We start from the raw sequence: 25,032 nt of genomic DNA, 5'->3' as shown, positions 1-25,032 counted from the left end.
ATACATTGTAGTGTGCAATTGAATTGTTTTTTTCTTTTTGTGGGCACTGTGTACACAAAATTTTTAGAGAAGTGCAGAGGTGTGAATCCAAAGACCAACTGGATGAAGAATGGATGAGCTTATACAGCTGACACCTTACTGCAAAATCTGAATTATACGATGTGTGGTCTTGTATTAGTTTGCGGATGATGTTATTTCTTGTGCCTACTTTTTGGTTGATATCTTGATAGTGGTATCGGTAAGAAAAAGTTCTATCTAGATGTATGCCAAGGTATTTTGGTATCTGGTTGTGTACTATTAATTCTATCAGTTGATAACTTAGTCATTCACATTCTAGACAATTTATTTACAGTGCACAACAGGCCTTGTAGGCATACGGTAAAAGGCTGCTTTAAAGTCACTTTTCATAAAGTCAGTTTCATTTTTTCTATCCATCTCATGATTGTTTGTGCCTTGACAGATGTCGTAATTTCAGGCTACCTTACTGCTCATATACTTCGTGATTGTTTCTTATACATCCTTCCTCACTCTTTATTTTTCCTTAAATGTTTCTCAGTATTTTGCGTTTTCCCTTTCTAGTCACTGTCTTGATGCCTGAGCTCGTTTTTCTTTTTCCTCCCCTACTGCAAAATTTATTCTTATCAAGATGTGGTCAGAGCCACAGTCCACCCGCCTCATGCTTTTGACTTTGTAATGAACTGTGTATGTTTTTGTTAGATCAAGACATGATCTTTACAGACTGTCTTCATCTTGTGCTGTCAATATTGCGTCATCTGCGTAACAGAGTATTTTTATTTCTTTATTTCCCATTCTGTATCCTCTTCTTTTGTTAACGCTTTTGATGATTTCATACATAATCAAATTGAAGAGAATGGGGCTCAATGAATCCCCTTTTCTTATTCCGCTGCCTATTTCTATAGGTTCTGTAAGTTGTACATCTATTCTAACTTCCAGTTTGTTGTTTTGGTAGATGTTTTCGATAGTTTTTATAGTATTAAAGGGAACTTCTATTATACAGAAGATGGATTACATATTTGAGTCTTACTCTGTCAAACGTTTTCTTTGGGTCAATCAGACACAGTAACACTGGTCTATTATACTCTAGTGATTTCTCAGTAATTTGCTTCGTAACGAATAATACATCTGTACATGATGTTCCACTATGAATTCGGATAATTTATATGGATTATCTAAAACTTAAAAAATGCCCTGTTCAGTAGGCCAATCTCTAAAAATAGTACTTTATAATTATATCCATACTGAAGAGCGCTAAGTTCCTCTGAGTTGCCATCTGCATAACAGATAATACTTGTTACTTTCGATGTGCGAATTATATCGAAAAGCGCTTAAATATTCCAAGACTTCATAGATTTTATAAATAGATAGAGCAGAATAATATACAGGGCGTATCGATAATGGATTCACTTGAGTTGCAATAAAAAACGCAATGTCAACAATAATTATTTATTTTTATATAATACAAACAATAACCAACATGGCACATTTTTAATCTTATCTATTAACAAAGTATTGTATTCCACAATTTTATGAAAATACCAAACAAAAACATAGTTATTGCTGTAGAAAAACACCTAGTCGATTTAATATTTACGATATATTATTAAAAGATCCAAAACTAAGTATTCTAAATATGAAACATTAAGATAATTTGCACGGTTCTGGATCATTTTCTAAATCTTGCGAAATTTGACCGCCTTTAAGCACAGTATTGACCACAGCCCTAGCTAGATATCCCGTAGATCTAACATAAGGAATCTCCAATAAATTCTCCACGTTTTCTTCGGGCCTATCGTGATCCTAAACAAAATTATAATTAGGGGAATACCTTATGATTATACAGAGAGTAGTTGTTGGTTTATTGGATTGAAATAGTAATTTAAAAAAATGATTATTTAATTTTGTACTTTTCATCGTTTCGACGATGAGTGTAGTATTAGTTGCCTAACAGTTTTTAAATTCCAATAGTTTTGTTTTTTGTATTTAGAGTTGCATAACTCTAAGGGTGAATTCGGACCTACAATCAAAGAAGATAGACGCTTAGCTAAGACGCTAAGCGTCTATATTCTTTGCTACAATGTCAGAATTTTAAGATCATCGTGAATAGTAAAAAAACAGAATTATAAACAATCAGAATGCCCACTCTGCTTGAAAAAATTAGTACGCGCATCTCATGCAGACGGAATCAGCCATGTTTTAGTCGGAACCAGTGCTGTTCAGTGACGTTTTATCTTGTGTGCATAGAAAAATTAACCAGGTTTAATTTATTTACGGCAACTATAGACATAATATCCACTATTTTATTCGTACTTCTAGTTGAAGAAATGTACTAAATTATTAATCTCTAAAAATTTGAATTACAGTTCCGTCATAGCTTGTCACAAATTTCTCAATTCGAGTCTATGTTTCCGTTTAAAATATGGCGATCGCGTTCTGACAAACTTCAAAGGCGGCATTTGAGAGTGGGCATTCTGATTGTTATTTATTCTGTGGTACAAACGTGTTTATAATAAACCATTTTATTTGTCATAACAAAAACTGCAACATATAGAAAGAGTGATTTTGGATTCAGAAGAGGAAATTCCGAAACTGCTACTTTTTATTTCCGATTCAGAGAAAATTAGAAAAACAGATTCATCATTTATTTGCAAAGACCGTCGAAATATTTTAATTCCGACGACGAAAATTACCAAAAATACTTATTGTTAGGCGAACTACTTATTTCGAAACCGTTATAAAATTAAATTTGACGCCCCTTTTACTTACTTTGGCGAACATATGAGCAGCATCTTTAATCAACTGTTCCAGATCCAACGGTTTGGTAAATGTCAATTCGGGATTTCGTCCTAATATCGTGGAAACGATCGCCAACAGTTCGACTATAAGCTGTCTATAATCGGGTTGTTGGACATGGTTGAGCATCTGCAAACACATAAAAAATAATAAAAGCGTAATTAGCGCAGAGACTGTGTACTAATAGTATAAGATTCCACTGCAGGATCACTACGCTCATAACGTAGTTCACAAACTCACATTTTTACATACTTTTATATCTAATTAGGAGAACTATTAAAAAAATATTTAAAAATAGTAATTTAAAAAATAAATGGAATGAAATATATATATATATATATATATATATATATATATATATATATATATATATATATATATATTGTGACGATTGGGGTTTATAGAAAATAATTTATAAGTTATATACTACATAATATTAGATATAAAAAAGTATTTGATTATTTTAAGAAGTTATATACTAGAGAATTTAAAAAAAATATATTTATGTGAGGGTATTTTTAAGAAATTAGCATATAATAGTTGTAAAAAGTTGTATTTTAGTAATTATAATGTGGTAGATATATTTAAGTGAGCCATGTGACTAGGCAACCAACTATACAGAAAATTGACAGATAGAAATTAATCATAATACGAATATAAAGTGGGGTTATAATAATATATTGTTTGAAATGTGTATTTTATTAAATTAGAGTGTTAGTTACTAATTTGAATGTTTATTCTGATCTGAAAAGCCTAAATGTCAACAAAATTATCAATGGAACATTAACGAATTCTCCAGAGTGCAGAGTGTGACCATTGTTTACGGTCGAACATTCTGGAATAATGATTATGTCGGTGGATGGAACAGATATTTTTTCGAGAACATCCATATCGAAGAAATAGAACGAAATTGGAACATGATCTCTTACCAGATGGTTCTAGAATATCCAAAAAGATATAAATACCCGTGATTTGGATTCAAGATGGAAGTTTTTAGTCAGAAGTCAGGCCAGTTTATTATGAAAGTTAGTAGAAGATAGACACAATTAATTAGTGAAGTCAATTGTTCACAGTTTTAGTAAGTCAGTCAAGCAGTTTAATAAGAAATATTAAAGTTAGTTGGAGATAGTCCAATTGTTTAATATAGTGAGTTAAATGAAGATTAAAAATTATGCATATATTTAATGCACATTTATAATTATACACAAATAATTATTGAAGATTATAAAAGTATATTAGAAGAATATTGGATGGACATTGGAAGGAATTAAAATTATATTATGATTGGAGATTAGTATAAATCAACTTATAATAATTGGATATTGGTATATTGAAAAGAAGAATAAATATAAATGGTGTTTGCTGGTTTGCTTGGTGGTATATAAATGCTGGTGAAGAAAAATATATCTTAAATTGGTAGAAGCTGATAATTGGAAAAAGAAATTTCACAAAAACAAGGATAACCGAAGTACGAAGACTTTCAGTGGTGATTAGAATATATATAGTGGAAAACAGGTCATTTAGGCATTCAGTGAAAGAAAGGTACAAAATTTTGTTAATATAATTTAGTTAGTGTTATAACAATTTCAATTTTGAAGATAGTTTGTTTAAATTTAACATTGTCTATAGAATTTAATTAGTTTTATAAGAACATCAATTTAAAGATAGTTTATTTTAAATTTATATTGGCTAGGTTAGATATATATGTGTGTTTCATAATAGTTATAATAAAGATAATTTAAAAAAGTACTTACAAACTAATTCTTTGAGAACCGCGATAAAAACCCTATATTATTAAAAATACTCATTGCTCATCATTCAAACAAACAATACATCATAACAATATATATATATATATATATATATATATATATATATATATATATATATATATATATATATATATATATATATATATATATATATATATATATGTTCGGATAAATTTCCGCGGTCAGGTGAATGAAAATTACTTAGTTCTCGGGAAGAACCGCGTTGAGAATTTATTACTCGACGTTTCGGCACCCATTTTGGAGCCATTATCAAGAGTGATACGGTTCGGTTCGAGTTCGGGTTATCAATCTGCCTACTCCCCTCACTCGAGACGTACCAGTATCGTGTTCTATATTGCAAGAACTGTCTCTCGGCACTGAGGTCTCAATCTGCCTACTCCTCAGTGTCGAGTGACAACCGGTCTTACCCTGTGTCGCTGCTTTTATACTCGCTGTATGCGCGGGAACGGTATGCGCTGACGTGGTCATCGCGCGTGTTCAAGCTGTTAGGCCGTTTTTCGATTTCGATAGCTTCACGAATGATTCTCGATTTTAAGGAGCGGATGAGGGCGATGGTTTTTTGCTTTTTCGAAATCTATTTTGTGGCCTGTTTGAATATGATGTTGGGCTAGGGCTGAAGTAGTATCGGAATGTTTGACAGATATAGAATGTTCGTAAATACGGTTATGGATTCGTCGGTTTGTCTGTCCGATGTATGTACGTGGGCAACTGGAACAGGGTATCTCGTAGACACCATGGTCTTCATTAGGGATTTGGTCTTTTACGGATCTGACGAGATTGGATAACTTGGAGTGAGTAGTGAAGATGGTTTTGATATTTAGAGGAAGAAGAGTTCTACTGATTTTATCAGTGACACCTTTAATAAAAGGTAGAAAGATTTTGGGTTGATCAGGCGGCAAGGTTTCTTTTTTGGATGGAATGGGGTTTAGATGTTTTTGAATGCTCTCATTGATTTGGGTTTTGTGGTAGCCGTTTTGTAAGAGTGTTTGTCTTATTGAATTAATTTCGGATGACCTATGATTGTTGTCGCTAAGACTTAGCGACTTTCTCAAACAGCTGTAGTGATAAGAATTTAAAATAAATTTTGTGGAAGTTTTGAAAACAAAGTTTTCAGTGTTTTATTGTTACATAAAATGAATTTCCATCAAGTAACGGTCGAATTCATCAATTATTTAAATTTGAATTTTACGTACCTCTTCGACCAAAAGAGAAAACGTCAATTCCGATCTTGTCATATTCGACAACGTTGGTTGTTGTGGAATGAGATTGCCGGCAACTCTTATTCCTTCTGGAGTCCTGGTCATGACGTCCCATACTTGATTGTAGAACGAAGAGGGAACTCTGCACAAACATCCTTCTAGTTGGCGTTTCTGTCGTGAAGTTAACCTATAACAGATCTTTCGTTATGCATACGGATATCGATATTAGATGTAAACTACTTACAACTCATATCTATCCGCAGGAAAGCACAAATAAATATGCGAGTGTTAGTTTAACAAAGCTTTAACAAATATATTATTTCGCGAAATTACATCGGAAAAAAAACTGAAAAAAACGTGTTCAACATTTTCTAAAATCTATCGAATAACACCAAACAAGACCTCTCATCTGGGGCTGGTGACAACTTAAATAGAAACCCCTTTTTTATTGCAGATTTCTTATGCAAAAATATATCTAGGAAAATTATGGAAACGGTCTAATATCCCGAGAAATATAATAATCATTGACAAACCAAAATAAACGTGTATACAGATAACACATGTTTACTTTTATACACAATCCGAATCTGCAGTAAAAAATGCTCCCGCTTCACCCCCAGAGGGTGGTATAAGGATAAATCGTTTTTTTTTTCGATTAAAACGCCATATATCAGCAATTCGAAAAAATATCTCGATATATTGCCAGTAGTGGCAAAAATATATTGCCAGTAGCACGCCGTTGACAACAGAGCCCCCGGTAAACCTCAGGTTAGTGACAATCCGAAGTATATCAATTTTTCAAATAATAAGATGGAACCGAAGAGTCTTCGTTTCCCTTCTCGAGCGGCGGCTGGTAACCATCCAGGAATTCAAGATACTGTGTAGGATGAACCGACCGTAATATCTAATAATCTTAATGTCTTAATAATCTAAAAATATCTAATAATGTACCAGTATACGCTCGTAGAAAACCTCTATAAGAAGAAACATGAAGTAAAAAGACGTCTCACTTTATTCTTTGTGTAGAGGTCGCTACAAGCGTATACTGGTATATTTTATTATAATAATTGCCAGGTGGACGGATAGTTTCTTTTCAGTTCTTCCTGACGATTCTTCGTCTGAGAAATCTCTAAGATAAGTCAAAGTTTCTTGTCTTGTCATTAAATGTACTGTAGTTTCGCGCATACACTGAAACCTGTCACTTTTAAGATTAATGTCTCTATTTTTATCTAAACTTGTATAACACCTTAGATAACTGAACAGACTCACTTGTAGTGGATAATCTTCACTTGCTATTTTTATTGTTATGGAATATTTAACTTTCATCAGAAGCACAGGTAAAATACTCAGGGAGCAATCTCTTTTATCCCTCTACTAGGGATTTCCACAGTTTTCACTGTATTTCTTCTCACCAGCTCTTTCTTTTCTGCCAGTCTCTATCTTGCAGCTTTCTCTCTTCCAGTGTCTTCTTTACTTCATCTCTAAACAATTTTCGAGATCGTCCTCCGCTTATTCTTCCTATTGGACTCTTCTTAGTTACTTCTTCAGTTGACGGAATAAAAGTGTGTTGACTATTGACGTTGCCAATATAAATTATTCACTCTTTCCATTTGGAAGCTATAAATTCAGCCCACGTGACTTGGTACTCATTCACTTCTTTGAATGAATTCTGACGGTATAGAATAAACGATGAAGGAATTGAAAACAATCTGAAGAAAGCAAAAGAATCTGAATTATAATCAAAAAGAGACATTTTTTGACTGTAAAGAACAGTTAACATTAATAGTAAACTTGTTACTAACACAAGAACACGAATGGGTGAAAAGCAGCCACATCTTAATATACTATATGTAAAAAACTATGTAATTGGGGGATAAAACCTGTAACATAATTTTATAATCAAACAAACAACTTACTGTTCTTTACTGCCCCATTCCTTGATGGATAAAACTTTATACAACAGCTGCCTTACTTCGTAGGGACTGTGGTCTTCGATCCTCTTCTGATGACCGAAGATTTTCAGATAGTGTTTGATCGCCTCCAATACCCAACCGATCCTTATCTTCAATATACCTTTAAACAATTCGGGATTGGTGGATATTAAGCGACCGCAATACAGAATGATCTCTTGCTGCAAAACGGCTTGGATTACGTCGTACGGTTGGATGGTGTTGTATACGACGGATTGGATTTCTGCTGGCGTCATGGGTTTGTCGAAAACGGTTTCTTTTTGGCCTATGACTCCTACTGTTAACTGGAAAAACAAAACAGGTTTGAAGAGAGTGGTAAACATCCCTATAACATTTGCGAATGACCTCGCTATATTGGTGATGGTACAGAACAGAGAGAACCTTCTCTTCGGTAGAGCTAGCTGCGGGTAAGATCGAGGCCATGGTTCCCAAGAGACCACGGAAAACCAGAACGAGAGTACTTCCAAAGAAATGCGTTGAGCCATTAGGGTGTGACAATGAGTCAAAGTTGTACAAAAGGCTTCTCACCCGAGCAGATAGGAAAATTTGTTAAGGACGAAAGTAAAAAGTAGATAATTGAATCAGTCAACTTCATCGCAACTACTCGGACTGGAATTTGGCTGACTAAATTGTCCGCTTTTTCACTTGGGTGTGCGTTTGGTTTAGGGGTGCTCCGTTTAGGCAACTGTCTTATGTTATTTTATTGACACCTTTATTAAAATAATCCGCTCTAAATTTTACCCAAAGATATAGAATTGTATACATTTAAGAAAAATTGAACATAAAACCATTTTAAAGAGTTTTGCTATTTCCACGTACCTGTTTTCCATGTACCAACACAGCAGTGATGAACGGACTGATCGAATCAACGTTGTGATTAAGCAAACTACTGGTATATCTGACGGCAGCCCAATGTCTGAGGCATCCCGCTTGATGGTACAAGTTGTGAAGGTGTTCTTCTACGGTGTTATGATGTACGCGAAACTGACGACCTTCCCTTTTTAATAAAATACCGAACAGTTGACACTTGGCTGAAATACTTTCCAACGATCTTAGCATTTCTATTATTTCGTTGGTTCCTTTGTTTGAGTAACTCTAAAAAACAATAAATTAATGCACTGACTACATTACGATAATTAAGTATCCCTACATAAAATATAAAAGATAATTTTTTAGGTTAAGTTAGGTTATGTGGTTCGAAAACCTTACCGTGTAATCTTTAGCTTCGTCTTGAAAATCTAATACTCTAGGCACGTCAGTTAAACTCTGGTAGCCAATGTAGTCATGTTCTAACTGTTTAAAATTCAAAAAATAATCATCTTCAGTCTCTAAGTTATTCATAAAATCCAAATGTTCTAAAACAATATTTCCCATTAAAAATGTATCGTGGACTATATGAACGAAGTCTGTAATTAAAAAAATTAACAATATAATCTAGAAAACGTACCAACACAAGAACTTGAAATGAGATTCTGTAGCCGCCCAATTCTCACTTTAACGCTATCACAATATCCCTTCTTCAGCATAGCCAACAAGTCTAACATTTCTTTAAACTGTGGATCTCTCATATGTTCTTCTCTTATAAGTAAACAAACCGTAGGTCTGCCTGAGAGTCGCCAATATTTCCCTACGAACTGGAGCTCCGTTTTTATGTCGTCGATCAGCAACGCCATATCCCTGAAATCAAGTGAAAAGTTTTAGATCATCCCCGTACCGTCCCAATTTATTATCGTGTGATTAACATGTGTTTGAGTTATGCCCATGGACTACTTTTAGTTTATTTTATCTCCTGTGCATGCGTTTCCTCATTTGATAGCATTTTTTAGGTTACTTTAACACAAAACTCCAGACTTTCTGCCTATTTTGTCGTTTAGTTAGCAACCAAGTATACTAATGTGATATCAAGAATTTTAATTTTAAAACTTTACAAAAAATATATATAAAACATTATTTAAATTTTTGATTTATGATTTATATCACACCTTTCAATTTTGTTGTCTCAGGTTTTACTCGTGCTTCAATATCTATACTTTACAGCTGATGGGTTAGGTCCAAAGAATAACGGAATAAAACAACATAATATGATATGAAAATAATGTAATAAAATAAACTGATTAAAATACATCCAAAAATTATTAGCATACAATGTTTACCAAACAAAATTCGTTCTACGTACGTACGAACCTTCAATAATACATGGCTAATATAATACAATTACAATCTAAAATCCAGCTTATTATTCTACATAAACAAATCAAGTAATATTCAGTGTCCTTTCTAATGCAATTTTGGTATATCGGTTGTACCAAGAAAAATTTGTATGAATTATCCACTTCTCTCCACAGCTCCGTATGCCCTCTCAGAACAAATTTGATCTCCTTCGACTATCGACAACTTATTCACACGTTACTAATATGATATAATATTTTTTTACCCAAAATTCTCAAATTGAATATATTATGAATGTTTCTCCAAATGAAACACTTCTTCTGCCTTGAGTTGTCCAATTCCTCGTTCTATGCAAAATTAACTATCAGTTCTGAGCAGCCTCCTATGTAATTGGCAATATTAAACAAGATATTGCAATTTAGTGTCTTCAATGCTCTCCTTCGAATGCACGTACCTTTCCAATGATGCCAGCCTCTTTTCCTCTCGCCAAACTTAATCTCTCGTTCCGAAATAAACAGCGATACGTAGAATACAAGTAGGAAAAGTTTACTTACAAATTTGTACCAGATCAACTACCGTCGGACACACTTACTTCACCAACTCACAACTTATTCTTTATCACTTACTACCCCTGGAGACCAGCTCGAAAACCTACCATTCACTTTAAGAAACTGGAACTAACTACCTCTATCATCTCATCTATCCATCCATCCAACCTCTCATTATACACACCCATCTCACCACTTTCCAAATTCTCGGCCAATCAGAAATTTGCATACCACTCCCCACATAAAATCAGAAATACCTACAAACTTTCCTAATTCATATTATTTCTACAAGGTCACTTAATTTCTACTGGGTATTTACAGATTCCGAAAAACCGTTTACTTATTAATTATTTTTATTGTCCTGTTCATGGCGCAAATCCGGATTACGGAACACTTTATGGCTTATGGGAAAAAACCATCGTTAACTTCTATACATTGTACCCGCACTATCCACTTGTTATATTTATACAAAAGATTATTTATGACTAAGATTACCTTTGGTTAATTCCAGGTAGTTCGGAGTATTTTTACTTTCTATAATCTCTGAAATATTGATTTCATCGTACATTTAATATTTTTACTCTTCAATTTTGAATACCACAACAATACATAATTACAATTTTCGGTTTTTTAATGTCTTACGTACCGATATTAACACAGACAATTTTGAAGTTAACCAGGTATGATTAAAAAGTTCTTGACCGATCCAAAAAATCTATAGTTATAGTATTATTCGAGAACATTTGTTTTCTCCAAAATATAAGAGTTGCAACAACTTCATACGAATCTTCTCCTACTTACCGATAGAGATAAAAATCAGACACCTCAAATATGATGGGATAACACAAAACCGTCGCTCCGGCAATTCTATAGACCTTACTGGTGCCCAAACTTCCGACAGGTCTTACAGGTCGGCCTTTCAGTCCTAGTTTGTAGTTGACGCCCAAATTCTCGTACACTTTTACTAGTTGAGTGGAAGACCAAATTTGTACGGGTTCTACTTCGTGAGGGGTTTGAGTCTGAATGCCGTAGGTGGCCATCATGGCTTGCAGTCTCATGGATTCGGCGATGAGCACGATTTGTACGACTAGATCGGTCGCGGTTCCCTAGTAAATATTCGAAAGTGAATAAGATATACTTAGTGAGATGTCGTTATACTCAGAAATGATTCTATAATGATTTATATAATTGATTGTTGGATCTGTGCGGTTACCAGCTAAGTTGGTTGACCTGTAATTTCGGCGTGAATCATGCGGCATCGAACACTGGTGATACGTCCTCACTCGAATTATATAGAACGTCTTTTATAGTACGGTAAACAGGATTGAGAGAAATGATCTACTTCAGGATTTTTGGTTTGTTTACCTGAATTATCTTGAAGCGCGCTTAAACCTCAAAATTGATAATCAGATACATCATATAGTAAATTACAAGTGTGTACAGTTCACAATTGCAAGTACAAGGTACAGTTGGTTCCTAACAAAAACTGATATGACTCTTAGTAAGATTTGATCATTTTGAGCAGTGTATTTGATTGATATGACATTATATTATATTTATTATGATAGACAAATAATAAAATAAACAAACAAACAATTGATTACATAATGTGAGATCATAAATTGTAATTATTCTAATTTTGATATTATTTTGAATTCCTGCATTTTATAAAGAGTATATAAATGATAGTTTTTACATAAAATAGGGTTGTTGTTATTAAATTTATTATTATTAAGGAATAAAGCGAGGGTCTGGAAGACCATATACTAAATTTAGGTATGTAAAAATAAAATTAATATTTTGTAATATCTCCATCAGCATTGATAACAGCTTGTAGTCTTCGGTCCATCTGCGTGAAAGAAACTATGAAATTGTCTTCTTCAGACAGCTCTTCCCAAACCTGTTGTATACCGTGCCACAGCACTTTAGCATTTTGAGGTATAAAATTACGCCGATACAACCGTTTTATAATAACCCCCCAAACATTCTCGATTGGGTTTAAATCTGGACTGTAGCTGGGCCATGGTAAGGTTTCAATGTTGTTATTCTAGAGCCACTTTCTAATCTCTCCAAAAGCGTACGATCTTCATGAGCGGTAGATATTTTTGGTCTTCCAGAACCTTGCTTTCTTTCGAGAGTTTCGAGAGTTCTGCTTACGTTAAAATGGTTCGCTACGGCAGATATTGACGAACCATCTTCTAATTTCGTTACAATTCGTGCTTTTAGTTATTTGTTTGCATGTGGAGCCATTTTTTGAGGTTGAACAGAATAAGTTATCTGACAACTTTTAAAATTTGTCAGTGGCAGTGACAGTATGTAAATAATAAGTATTTATCCTTCAAAATATACTGCTCAATTTTCTACAAAATACTCTTTAAGAGTCGTATCAGTTTTTTAGGAACCCGCTGTACATTTATGAGCCATTACCTATTTTGAAACGAAAAAATCTTAAACGATTCGATATATACACAAAAAAGTGGTTATGAGGTCTTTCAGGAGCCTTAAGATAGTCTCTGGGATAGTGTGAGAATTCTGAGAACTTGATAGATTAGCGGAACATAACAGGAATATGGATGCCACGTCATCGGGAAATATACGACAACTAAAAAACTTGCTAAAAGCGGATCAAAATATTGGTTACTAATGAAATGGTATTCATTATCAAGGATAACTGCCCAAAATTGAAGACATAAGCTTTAGTGCTATCAAACATTAAGAAATGAGGTATAAGTAAACAAAAATCTTAAATAAGTTTTGTTGCCATGACGAACAAAGCGTCGATATCACAAAAAATGTTCTAATGTTTTTATGAGTTTACCGTGGTCTTAAATTATTTCGTCCTTGACACTCTCGCAATATACAGAATCATTTCTGAGCATTATGTTTGCGTATTCACAATACAATTTACATTTTTTCTAATGGGGTGATCGTGAAATTAAAATCAGGATTACGCAGTAAATGAATGAAAATATACGTATAAAGGACGTCTAGAAAGTTTTCTGATCCGTCTACACAATACAATTTTTCAAATATATTTGCCTAAAAGATGGTTTTAAAAGTAAGACGGATTTTTTCGAACTTTCAGACAGTCAGTTAATGTAAGGATGCATATATCTAATATAAGGGATCATTCCATCTATCTACAACAATAACTATTTCTTGCGCATGCTCTATATGTACCTATACGTCTAAATTGGGCGACACAACTTTTGTTTCTGTATAAAGTCAAGTTTACAAAGAAATTCACTCTAACGGGGAACGTAAACAATTAAAATATCGCCAGTTTAATACAAAATAAAGACGATAAAACACTTGTAAAATTTTGAATAGCGCGATTTAAACATAGCCAGCGATATTGAACGTGTATTTTTGCGAATTATGTAGTTTAAGATCCAAAATGTTTAAACATTTTGTGAGTTCTTCGTATATTGACATTCTAAACCAAGTTTCAAGGCTTTGCGTCCTTTATATCCGGAGTTATCTGTAACTTTGGTGATCTTTGACTTATTGACACCAAATAGAATTGGCAAAGGGGTACCCAAGTTTCAATATTTCAGGACTGTTCTTCAAGAGTTATCGCTACTGAGCCTGTAAGTCTAAGGCCGCCACTACTCCACGCCGTACAGACTGAGTGGAAAAGTTCTCATCACACGGATCGTCCACATTTTAAAAAACTCTTCGCTGATCCAGTAATCTAATTCATTTAGATTTTTTCTTCAATATAGTTTTGTTCAAGTGTAGTGTGCAAATTCTAACAATTCGATGCCCTTTTTAATATATTCAACAACGCTATATAATACTCGATACTGATGATTCTTCCATTCTCAAAGTAATCATTAAACAAAATACCTTGTCCGTTCCAAAATACGAAAACCAAAATTTTGACAATTGATCATGGCGTATTTTGGTCACTTTGGTCAACTTTTTATTACAGCTATCTTCTGTGGCGATTTTGGAGTGAAGTAGTGGATTCATGTTTCATCCGTGATCATTTATCAACGCAAAAACTTCTGTTTGTGATGCTGAAACAGTTGCAAACATCGATCTGAATCGTTACCAAATTGTTGTTTTTGTTCAACTGCGAGCACCCACTTTGAACGCTCTCATTGACAAATGATCATGCAAAATGGCGAATCCACTGCCTTCTGAGATCATCAACTTCTCTGGTATGGCACGGAATTTCAATTTATGATCTAACAAAACGGTTTTGTGAACATTTTTATGTTAGAAGACCAAATAGTCGTTTAAAATCACAATATCACTACATAATCTAAGTCTAACACTTACGAAGTCATTAAAACATTAAACAAAGAAATTCATAAACACAGTAACGGAAACCAACAATAAACGAGTGGGCGTAAAATAGTCACACTTGCTACTTGGTGGTGCTTCAAGGTGTCAGCTGTGTCTTATCAGTTAAAGTTGTGACCCAAATTAGACTTCATACTAATATTACTTTATTTTCAATTAAAATAAATTGTTCTTGGACCAAAACTATTTTTTTACTATATAAATTATCTTTTTCAGTTATAATTGGCCAATTTGTTTGTCTTTGTATATTTCTATGAGTTAGATAAGTAAAAAATAGTTTGGTTCAAATGGTGAAACATGCTTTGATTACAATAACAAATTATAAAGCGATGTTATGTTCAAATTACTTACAAATGTTTGTTTTGCCTGTTCGGGAGAGCATGGAAAAATATTTATAATTAATATGAAAAATTCAAGCATTAGCGAATAAAAAAATAACAAAAATATTAGCGCATATGTACAAAAACTTTTTTATACAAAAACAAGTGCCTTGTTATGTTAATATCTATATAATGTAGCAATTAACAGGTTTCAAATAGTCAGAATCTTCTATCAGAAGCTTCTGACTAATTTGTTCAGGCATCAACCCTCTCCTTTAAGTGTCATATTTGTTAAGGTGGTTGGCAATCATCATGAGCACTCTAACTTTGAGCAACTGCTCTTAAGAGTTATTTTGAGGTGCACCTGTACTATACTCTTAGATGTTTCACTTAGCCAAGATATTCACCATATTCCCTTTTCCTCTGTATCCTCAGTTGGTGCATAAATCTCTATTAAATTTAGTTTCCTATAAGTTATCATCAATTGAAGCAACATAATATATTTGCATATATTTGGACCATATATGGCTGAAAGAAGAAGCTTTATGTGTAGAAGATATTGGTATCTAGAACTCTCGAGAGGAAAACCAGACTGAATGTGTTAGTAGACATGACAAAAGAGGAGTACAATATCTAGAAGTGAGAAGTAGACTCTACAGGTAATATTTCACTATTTCAATGTGGCTGTGTGCAAATCATGGTTGGAGTATCGTCGTGACAATCAAAATAAACCTAAAAATAAGAAAATAGATTTATTGGAATTCACATTTTATGTTGCAGAAGCGTGCTTTAAATGAGTCACCTGGAAGTTCTCCTAGAGATTCCCCTTTTACGTTTGTAAAAGATGAATCTTCCAAACATATGAAACAGCAACAACCTGTCAGCGAAGTGAGATAAAATGAAATTTCTCAGTGTCCAATTCCTACAAAAGGTCACGAACAGCGTTGCGGTTTTCAAGGATGCAGCGGAAGATCACGCTCGATGTGTGAAATGTGTAACGTCTTTCTGTGCTTGTTGAAAGACAGAAATTTTTTCAAAAGTTATCATAGAAGATAACTGTAATAAAACATGCTTTTTCTGTAATAAAATATATATAATTTTATGTTTATTTATGCCTTCATAACCTCTTGGTGGCAATTGCCACCAATTTGTAAAATGAAAAATGGGGGGTCAAAAATTTTATAAAAAATATTTTCAGTATTATTTAGGTGTCCAATTAAAGAAAATTTTAAATTTGAAAAAAAAATTCAGGGCTGAAAGGGTTAATGAATCTCTTCTAGAAATATGGTAGTACTATATGTGTACTATTGAATATAGGCTTCTTGACATGTTTTAGAGATAAAATATCTGTATTTTTGACTCTTAGGCATTCAATATATACCAAATTTGTCATTATTTTGATTTTATTGAAGTTAATTTCCAACTTCAATCTTTCAGATGTGCTTGAAGTTATTTAAACATGTTGTAGCTTTAATCAAAGTGTGAACAACATCATCAGCATAGAATAAATCATTCAATCTCTCTCTATTAATGTTTATTCTTACATTATCACAATCAAGTGTGTTAAAAGCATATTCTAGTTTTGGTAGCACCTTGTTGGACACCTTTCCGATATTTACTTTTTTACTTTCTGTCTGGAGTCTTAGATTGTGTTTGTATATGTTATAAGTAAGTTTGGAGTATCTGTGGTCCCTTTTACAAAAATGCTTAATGCCTTCAGTATTGGTTCAAGCTCCACAATGTCAAATGCCTTCTGGAAATCTGCAAAAATTAGTAGTACATCTTGATTATTTGCCAGAGGTTTCTACAACATGAGTTTCAAACATTGCAAATAGTCGTTTGTTTCATATTCTGTATGAAATCCTGCTTGCTCTCATGGCCAGTATAAATTATAAATTTTTTCTTATTTTTTTTAACCTTATTGATATTTTAAAACCTACTTCTAAGTCATTGTCATAATAGCCCAGTCTGGTTAAAAAAAAAGGTGGAAAAATGTTTCGCAGATATCTGAAGCTTTTAAGACATAGGTGGGGGATACTAGATGATGAATAGATGAAAAGATACTCCTAGTTTTACCTTGCGTTTTTTTAAAGCAATAATTTATGGTCACAATTTTATTTTTTGTCTATAAATTTTTTCCCTTATATTTTAAATAAACAATATTTATGTCATTTTTTTATGTCAAGAATATCTTTATTTTCCCGTTTTTTTTAATTAAAATTGATAAATAATTTACAGAGATATTTGCAAAAAAGCAGTTTTTTTGCACTAATTTATAAATTTTATTAATTTTTATATTAACAAAATAAAATGGTATTAATAAATTTCAACATCAAGGAATTACCATCTTTTAGATTTGTGCGAAATTTCCCCCCGATCAGTCAAATATTTTATAAGTTATTTAATTTGTTTATCCCTGAGGCTAATTATTTAAACTATTGAGCTTGCCCTATGCATGATGCTAGACACATTCAGCAAATTTCATAGGATTGTTTAAGACTTAGACTATCTCAGAAGTTAAATGCATATTGAGTTTTCATCGAAATTATTTACAAAATAAACGTTTGAAAAAGGGGTATGTTTTTTACTTATAAACAATTGTAATAACTTCTATATTTTTCAATCTACAGACTTGTACGTACAACCATAGGATAGCTGGTAAAAAAGCTCACATTAAAAAATAAAAAACCTTTTATGACCAATAGGAACGAAGTTAGTGACTATTTTAAAAAAAATCATATCTCCATTGTTTATAAACATTAAGAAGTAAAATGTGCACAAATTTTGAATGAAAATCTAAACTTTATATTGAAACTTATAGCTATAAAATTTATCTAATTTTTCGAAACGACGGTACTTTCGAAAGATCGACATAGGAAAGTGGAGAGGATATCTTTTTCAGCTCCGTTTTTTTTTCGGCATCGGAAATTCAAATTGCAACACGTAGGAAAAATTTACATTATCTCGGCTTCCTTTGCAGCTGCAAGCCTCTTTTTTTTATTCTGGGGTAGCTCGTCGAAATATGAATAACTACATAGTTTTCACTGGCCGGAAAATATGGGAAAACTCGGAAAAATTGAGTCCATTTAAAATTCACTCTAAATACTTACTTTTTTTTAATTTGCTCGAATAGTCTGTCGCAGTATTAATAATGATGACATAATTTTCACCCCCCATAAATCTCGGAAAATCCCGGAAAATCAACATATGTTTTTTCATTTTATATCAATGATGTAATAATACTTACATATTCTATAAATTAAATTTCAGGTAATTTTTTACACATTATATTATTATATTCCTTATATTAATTATAATTGTTTGTATTTTTATAATTAACAATATTGATTTTTATTCTATTTTTCTTACAAATATGATATACAATATTAATCTAATCTGCCTTACTGCTTTGATAAAATAAGTCGATTTTTTTATCACTTGCCTTATTAAATTTTGCAATGTTTATTGAACTTTACTTTTTTTATTTTCTCTTACATACATTGGTTTGTACACACTTTATCTTCTACATACATTGGTTTAAAAGTTAAAATTTGGTTCATTTATTCGACTTCACTGTCAGGTCTGAACCTTTTTGTTGCAGGTTGTTTGTCTTCACTTATTAAGTCAATCTTTCCATACATTAACATATTAATGGGCGATCTTAATGCCAAGGTGGGTCAAGGTAAGGTAGGAGAACAAGTAGGAAAATATGGGCTTGGAAACAGAAATGACAGAGGAGATCGATTGATTCAATTTTGCCAAAGTGAAGACTTCGTAATAACAAATACCTTTTTCAAATTACCTCCTCGACGGTTATATACATGGACATCTCCACAACATACCAAAGAAAAAATAGTGAGAAATCAAATAGACTACATTATGATAGCAAGAAGGTATCATAATGCTGTTAAATGTACTAAAACGTACCCAGGAGCTGATATAGGCTCAGATCATAACCCGGTAGTTACTGTGACAGAGACAAGACCAAAAAAGATTAGACCACACAGAAAGGCACTAGATTTAAATAAACACAGAAACAAAAATATACGACAAGAAACAGGAGAAGAAATAAATGAAAACCTCCGTTCAGTGCAGCAACAAATTAACGATACAAACAACGTTAACCAAAAATTAAAGTACATAAATACAGCTATACAAACAGCAGGAAAGAAATATCTTACAAAAACAACAACAAAGAATAAGGGGTGGATGACACAAGATATACTAGACTTGATAGAACAAAGAAGAAAGATGAAGAATTACCCAGACAAATACAAAGAAATAAATAAACACATAAAAAAGAGAATAAAAGAAGCCAAAGAGGAGTGGATTAAAGAACAATGTGAAGAAATGGAAACCTATGAGAAAAAGTACGATGCGTTCAATATGCACAAACAAGTAAAAGAGATAACAGGAAGCATAAAGAAATGCCAAATAGGTAAACTTAAAGACAAAGATGGAAATCTTATTGTAGCTCTAGAGAATAAAATAAAAAGATGGACAGAATACCTGAATGAATTATTTGAAGACGATAGAAACAACTTAACTCAGATAATCAATGCAACTGGGCCAGACATATTGAAAGAAGAAGTAGAATACGCAATAAGAAACGCTAAAAATGGAAAAGCAAATGGACCTGATGAAATTCCTACAGAACTGTTGAACCTTTTGAATGATAAATCCGTAACCATAATATTAAATTTTGCAGCGAGGAGCTAAAACAGTTTTGCCTCCACTTTCCTATGTCGATCTTTCGAAAGTAACTTCGTTTCGAAAGGTTTTAAGTTTCGAAAAATTGGATGAATTTTATAGCTATAAAATTCAATATAAAGTTTAGATTTTCATTCAAAATTTGTGCAAATTTTACTTCTTAATGTTTATAAACTATAGAGATATAATTAAGAAAAAAATTGTCGCTAACTTCGTTCCTATTATTTATAGAAGGTTTATTTTTTTTGTTTAATGTGAGTTTTTTTACCAGCTATCTAATGGTTGTACGTACAAGTCTGTAGCTTAAAAAAATGTAGAAGTTATTACAATTGTTTATAAGTAAAAAACATACCCCTTTTTCAAACGTTTATTTTGTAAATAATTTCGATGAAAACTCAATATTTATTTAACTTCTGAGATAGTATGAGTCTTAAAGAATCCTATGAAATTTGTTAAATGTGTCTAGCATCATTCATAGGGCAAGTTCAATGATATAAATAATTAGTCTTAGGGATAAACAAATTGAATAACTTTTAAACTGTTTGACCGATCGGGGGGAAATTTGGCACAAATTTAAAGAACGGTAATTCCTCAATGTTGAAATGTATTAATAACATTTTATTTTGTTAATAAAAAAATTAATTAAATTTATAAATTAGTGCAAAAGAACTGCTTTTTTGCAAATATCTCTGTAAATTATTTATCAATTTTAATTAAAAAAACAGGAAAATAAAGATATTCTTGATATAAAAAAATGGGATAAATATTGTTTATTTAAATTATAAGGGAAAAAACTTATAGATAAAAAATCAAATTCTGACCATAAATTATTGTTTAAAAAAAACGCAAGGTAAAACTAGGAGTATCTTTTTATCTATTCGTCATCTAGTAACCCCCACCTATGTCTTCAAAGCTTCAGATATCTGCGAAACATTTTGCCGCTAAATCGATGATTTTTGTATAACCAGACTGGGCTATAAGTTATTTGTATTATAACAAACGCATCTCATATTAATTTTAGACAAAAAATATGTTAAGTACTTAATATACAATATAATTATTTCTATGTTATAACACCAATAAATTATTAAACATGCCAAATGAGTTCTTTATAAAAATATTTTGAAACATTTTACTTGAATTTTCAATTAACTGTATTCTCTAAAATATTCTCCCTAAATATTATAAAAAAAGCTCTTACCTGAAAAGCTGAATATCGTCCACCCTTTTTAGGGCGATTATATGAAGGTAAATACCTTCGGATTGGATCCAACTCATTGATATGCAACAATCCACCAGTTAACAGTTGGGACAGAATGAACATGGACTGGTTCCAAAGGAATAAGCCACCATCTGTGTGAGCTCTTCTAACTGTTGAATTTGGCATAGCTCTTTCTAATTCAATGTTTTCCTTGGATACATAATAGTATTTCGGGATTACAGGATCTTTAACAATTTAAAATAGATTGATAACAGCAAAACTTTTATATGGTATATAATACCTCCATGATGGTCGAGCATAATTCTTTCTTTCAGTAAATCTTGATACTCTTGTATTTGGTCAGGAAGAGTTTTAAATACCCCATCTATGATCATGAAGATGTAAAATAATGGCCATTCACATTCTATATTTTCAAAGTTCTTTATTTCTCCTTTTTCATAATACCTGCAACAAATTTGACAAAAACTTTTGTATAGATTTTCTCATTAAAATAGAGCTCCAATTATCATTTGTATTACAACTACTATGCTTACCTGTTATTAAGGTTTTCAACTTCAGTCCTAAATCCATCTCTAATATATCTTTTAAATCCATATTGTCCTTTTAAACTTTTAACAACATTTTTCTTGGTTTCCTGATACAACATTTCTTCGTGAGTTGAGAAGGCTGGAAAAGATATTGTTGGAAGAAGAGAAGCATCCACATCCTTAAATCAGTACAATTAAATTCATAAACACAAATATTAGAGGAAAATAATTACCTTTGAGCATGACTCTCTTGGCAACAATGTCTCAAAAATGCTTCTGTTTCTATTATGAGCATCAATGTCAACATAAACAACACTCCAGGAGGCACCCTTTTCACCAAATAAATTACAACCGTTTATAGCTTCCAGTGCTGATTTGGCTAGACCAATGGAACTGGCATGAATCTCTGGCGTTCCATCATTGTACTTGCTTCCTCTTTCCCACATACCAAAATCTGGTGTTCTGTAAGCTCTCTCTACATAGTAAACCAAGTTTTGGACAAAGGCCACTTCATCCTAAAACAAAAATTATATTCCCATTCATTTGTGTATCTCTTAAAAAAAATCTTTAAAAAAGTTTGAAGATATTTTCAGTCACCTGTGTATATATTATTTGCAAGCCTGATGTAATCATCTGCACTAGAAAGAGCAAATATAGAGAAATAACATCTATCTGAAGGTGGTTGTACTCATTATCACCAAACACTTCATTCCCAGTGGTCAAATGAAATTTGACATGCAAGGCATGAGCACTACATTGGTTCTTCTTGAACAGTTCTATTTTTCTCGCCTGCTTCACCCAACACTCCAAAATCCCCCTCATACATTTCACTGTAGATTGTCCAAGTTCATATGATTTTCCTCTATCATCATCAATGCGTCTAAAAATAAAAAGAGAAAATAACACCTAAAAGGGCTAAAAATTTAGTAAAGATATTACCTGTAAGCTTGATACAATCCCCAGACAGCTGCTGCACAATATATACTGTCTCGAACACTTCCTACTTCTGCATCGGATGAAAACACAGGAAAGAGTCCTGTAATTGGGCTTTGAAACCTCAGCAATTGGCGTTTTACTAAAACGATATATAGGTTTAAACAATACAGTACATAAAACAATAAATATTGCAATACAAACTACAATCAAAATATTCTGATCTACAAACCCATGCCATAGTAAATATCCAATTGACGTACAGTATCTTCATAGTTTGAGACTTTGAGAAATTGATATAAATTGATATCTTCAGTACTATTTTGTCGTTTCAATCTAAAAATACAGATATTTCATTATATTTACTTTTATTGTCAAAAGGTATTATGGTATCACAATTTATTTTCAAGCTTACTGTTTCTCTCGAAGACCCATATTTAGATCCTTAAGATAATATTCCTGAAATATAGTTTTCAATTACTTAATTAAATAGTATTCATTTAAAATAAATTGTCTATTTACGTTTTACTATTTAAAGAATGTTCTTATTCGACCTTTAGAACCAAAATATAACTACATATCCCTTAAATACAAGGCTACCCTAAACGAGGATGTTAATGTCACTTTAAAGGTTAGTTGTCAGAATTTGACAAATGTACTCTGAAGATAGTTGTCTAACCTCAGTTGGAAAATAGTTGTGTTCTGTGGTTAAGTATTGATTTTGATAGCATATCGATACCTTTTTGCCATAACATCGTAAGTGACAAAATTAGGGAAAACAGTTTTATTGAAGAATCGTATCTATCAAGCCGCCAGGCACCTCCCAGCAAAATTATCGTAAGGTATAATAGCATAGTCTTGGATAAAAAACCGAATTTGCTGTAACGTAAGTCACATAAAAATGTGAACAAATCTATTTTGTAGTTGTGAAAACATCGCATGGTCACTAAAACATCGTAAGGTGCAAGTCACGTGGTACAAAAATTGCTACTTACGATACAGCGAAGTGCGTTACGATCTATTAGTGCACTGTGTATAGCCGCAGAATCAGAACGTAAGTACCACAAAATAATTTTTTCGGTAATTATTTATGGTTTTTACTTTTGCTTAGGGGCATAAAAGATAATAAAACGTCGAAAACAAGAGGCTGGAAGAAGCAGAAGACAATGTTCGTACAAGTATATAATTAGGTGGAATGATGTGGAACACGAGGTGTGCCAACAATTTTTATTGAAAACCTCGGATATTTCACAAATGACTTTGAGATATACGAAAGAAAACTCTACGTCAGCCTCATTTTCCAAAATAGATCCGAGAGGTAAGCATGTTCCACATAACAAGACTGGGAAAGAGCAGAAGCAGAATGTTTTAGATTTTATCACGTTGCTACCCGCTGTTCCACCTCATTATTGCAGAAATAAAACATCGAGAAGACACTTACCCACTGAATTTCGTAATGTATCATTCTTATACGAACTTTTTAAGACGAAACAGTTAGAAAATGGCATAACTAAGAACGATATCGTTTCCCTGTAAGTGTTCTGAAAGATTTTTAAGGCAGAATTTAATATCGGATTTCACTTGCCGAAAAAAGATAAGTGCAAAGTATGTGAAGTGAGAAAAGACAAAGATTTTGAGGAAACAGAAGAAACAAAGCAATTGTATGAAAAACATTTGGAAAACAAAGAAAAATGCAAAGACTCATTTCTAGCTGATCAAAAAAAAAACTATCTTAGATTCAAAATTTTTATGTGCTAGTTTCGACGTACAGAAGGTGTTAAACACACCACATGGAGACAATTTGCTTTTGTACTACACCAGAACGTATGACTATTACAATCTTATAGTTTACGAAAGTGGAACCCAAAATGGGTTTTGTTATTTGTGGGGAGAATGTGACGGAGGACGTGGCAGTAACGAAATATCTACCATAATCTACAAATATTTGCAAGAAGTTGCATCTAATGATCCCGACTTTTCTTAGGGATTCTGTTAATATAACATCAATCAGTGTGCGGTACTTACTACCAGGCCATACTTATATGCCTGTCGACTCAGTTCCGCAACAATTGAGCGGTTTATAAAAAACGCGTAGTATGGGCTCCATCAGAATGGTGTACATTGATATCCAACTCTCGTACCAAACCTAAACCATTTGAAACAATAAAAATTGATTTCAGCGACTTCTTAGAATGGAAAAAAATATCTGATGATGTACTAAAACCGAGTAAATTCAAATGTAAGAACGGAAAACCTATAAAAATCAGTGAAATTAAAAATGTAAAATTTGAGAAAGGTAACCCAGATATTATTATAGAGGTTGAATATTTAAATAATGGCCAGAACTGCATCAATTTCACGATGGAATTAAAAGGAAAAAAAAACCAAAACGGCTTTAGTCTCAAAAATTGTCTATTTCCGTTGCAAAGAAAAAAGACTTAATTGATCTCTGCGACTAAAATATAATTCCTCTCAGGTTTCAGAAGAATAAAGAATATAGGCTAATGAAAACGTCAGCT

General features: G+C 32.5%; 1 protein-coding gene across 2 annotated transcripts; it reads right to left on the bottom strand.

The window, feature by feature from the left end:
* Positions 1–1,448: 1,448 nt before the first annotated feature.
* Positions 1,449–23,149, bottom strand: LOC140432893 (probable phosphorylase b kinase regulatory subunit beta). 2 transcript variants are annotated; one of them, XM_072521051.1, is made up of 18 exons: positions 23,036–23,149; positions 22,929–22,972; positions 22,746–22,849; positions 22,520–22,655; positions 22,178–22,460; positions 21,814–22,095; positions 21,587–21,759; positions 21,334–21,497; positions 21,033–21,277; positions 15,153–15,167; positions 11,292–11,596; positions 9,221–9,450; positions 8,983–9,128; positions 8,593–8,868; positions 7,720–8,057; positions 5,798–5,990; positions 2,785–2,940; positions 1,449–1,818 (listed from the first exon to the last, which is right to left on the bottom strand). In XM_072521051.1, exons 2-18 carry the CDS (start codon positions 22,946–22,948, stop codon positions 1,660–1,662), a joined length of 3,225 nt encoding a protein of 1,074 aa, XP_072377152.1. In that variant the 5' UTR covers positions 22,949–22,972; positions 23,036–23,149; the 3' UTR covers positions 1,449–1,659. The 2 variants fall into 2 exon arrangements, with proteins under 2 accessions (XP_072377152.1, XP_072377153.1); XM_072521052.1 differs by lacking the exon at positions 15,153–15,167 and having other exon boundaries at positions 22,929–23,131.
* Positions 23,150–25,032: the final 1,883 nt, after the last annotated feature.

The sequence above is a fragment of the Diabrotica undecimpunctata genome, chromosome 1, assembly GCF_040954645.1.
Source record: "Diabrotica undecimpunctata isolate CICGRU chromosome 1, icDiaUnde3, whole genome shotgun sequence".
In the NCBI taxonomy this organism is placed as follows: Eukaryota; Metazoa; Arthropoda; class Insecta; order Coleoptera; family Chrysomelidae; genus Diabrotica; species Diabrotica undecimpunctata.
Note: the sequence above shows the minus strand (reverse complement) of the source record. Positions and strands in the feature narration are given on the sequence as shown.

Excerpts from the sequence above, each read along its gene's own strand:
- LOC140432893 (XM_072521051.1), bottom strand. The coding sequence starts at position 22,948 with ATGGGTCTTCGAGAGAAACA. Across the intron at positions 8,058-8,592 it reads TGTTGGTACATGGAAAACAG|TTAACAGTAGGAGTCATAGG; the intron begins GTACGTGGAAAT and ends TTGTTTTTCCAG. Across the intron at positions 5,991-7,719 it reads GAATGGGGCAGTAAAGAACA|GTTAACTTCACGACAGAAAC; the intron begins GTAAGTTGTTTG and ends GATCTGTTATAG.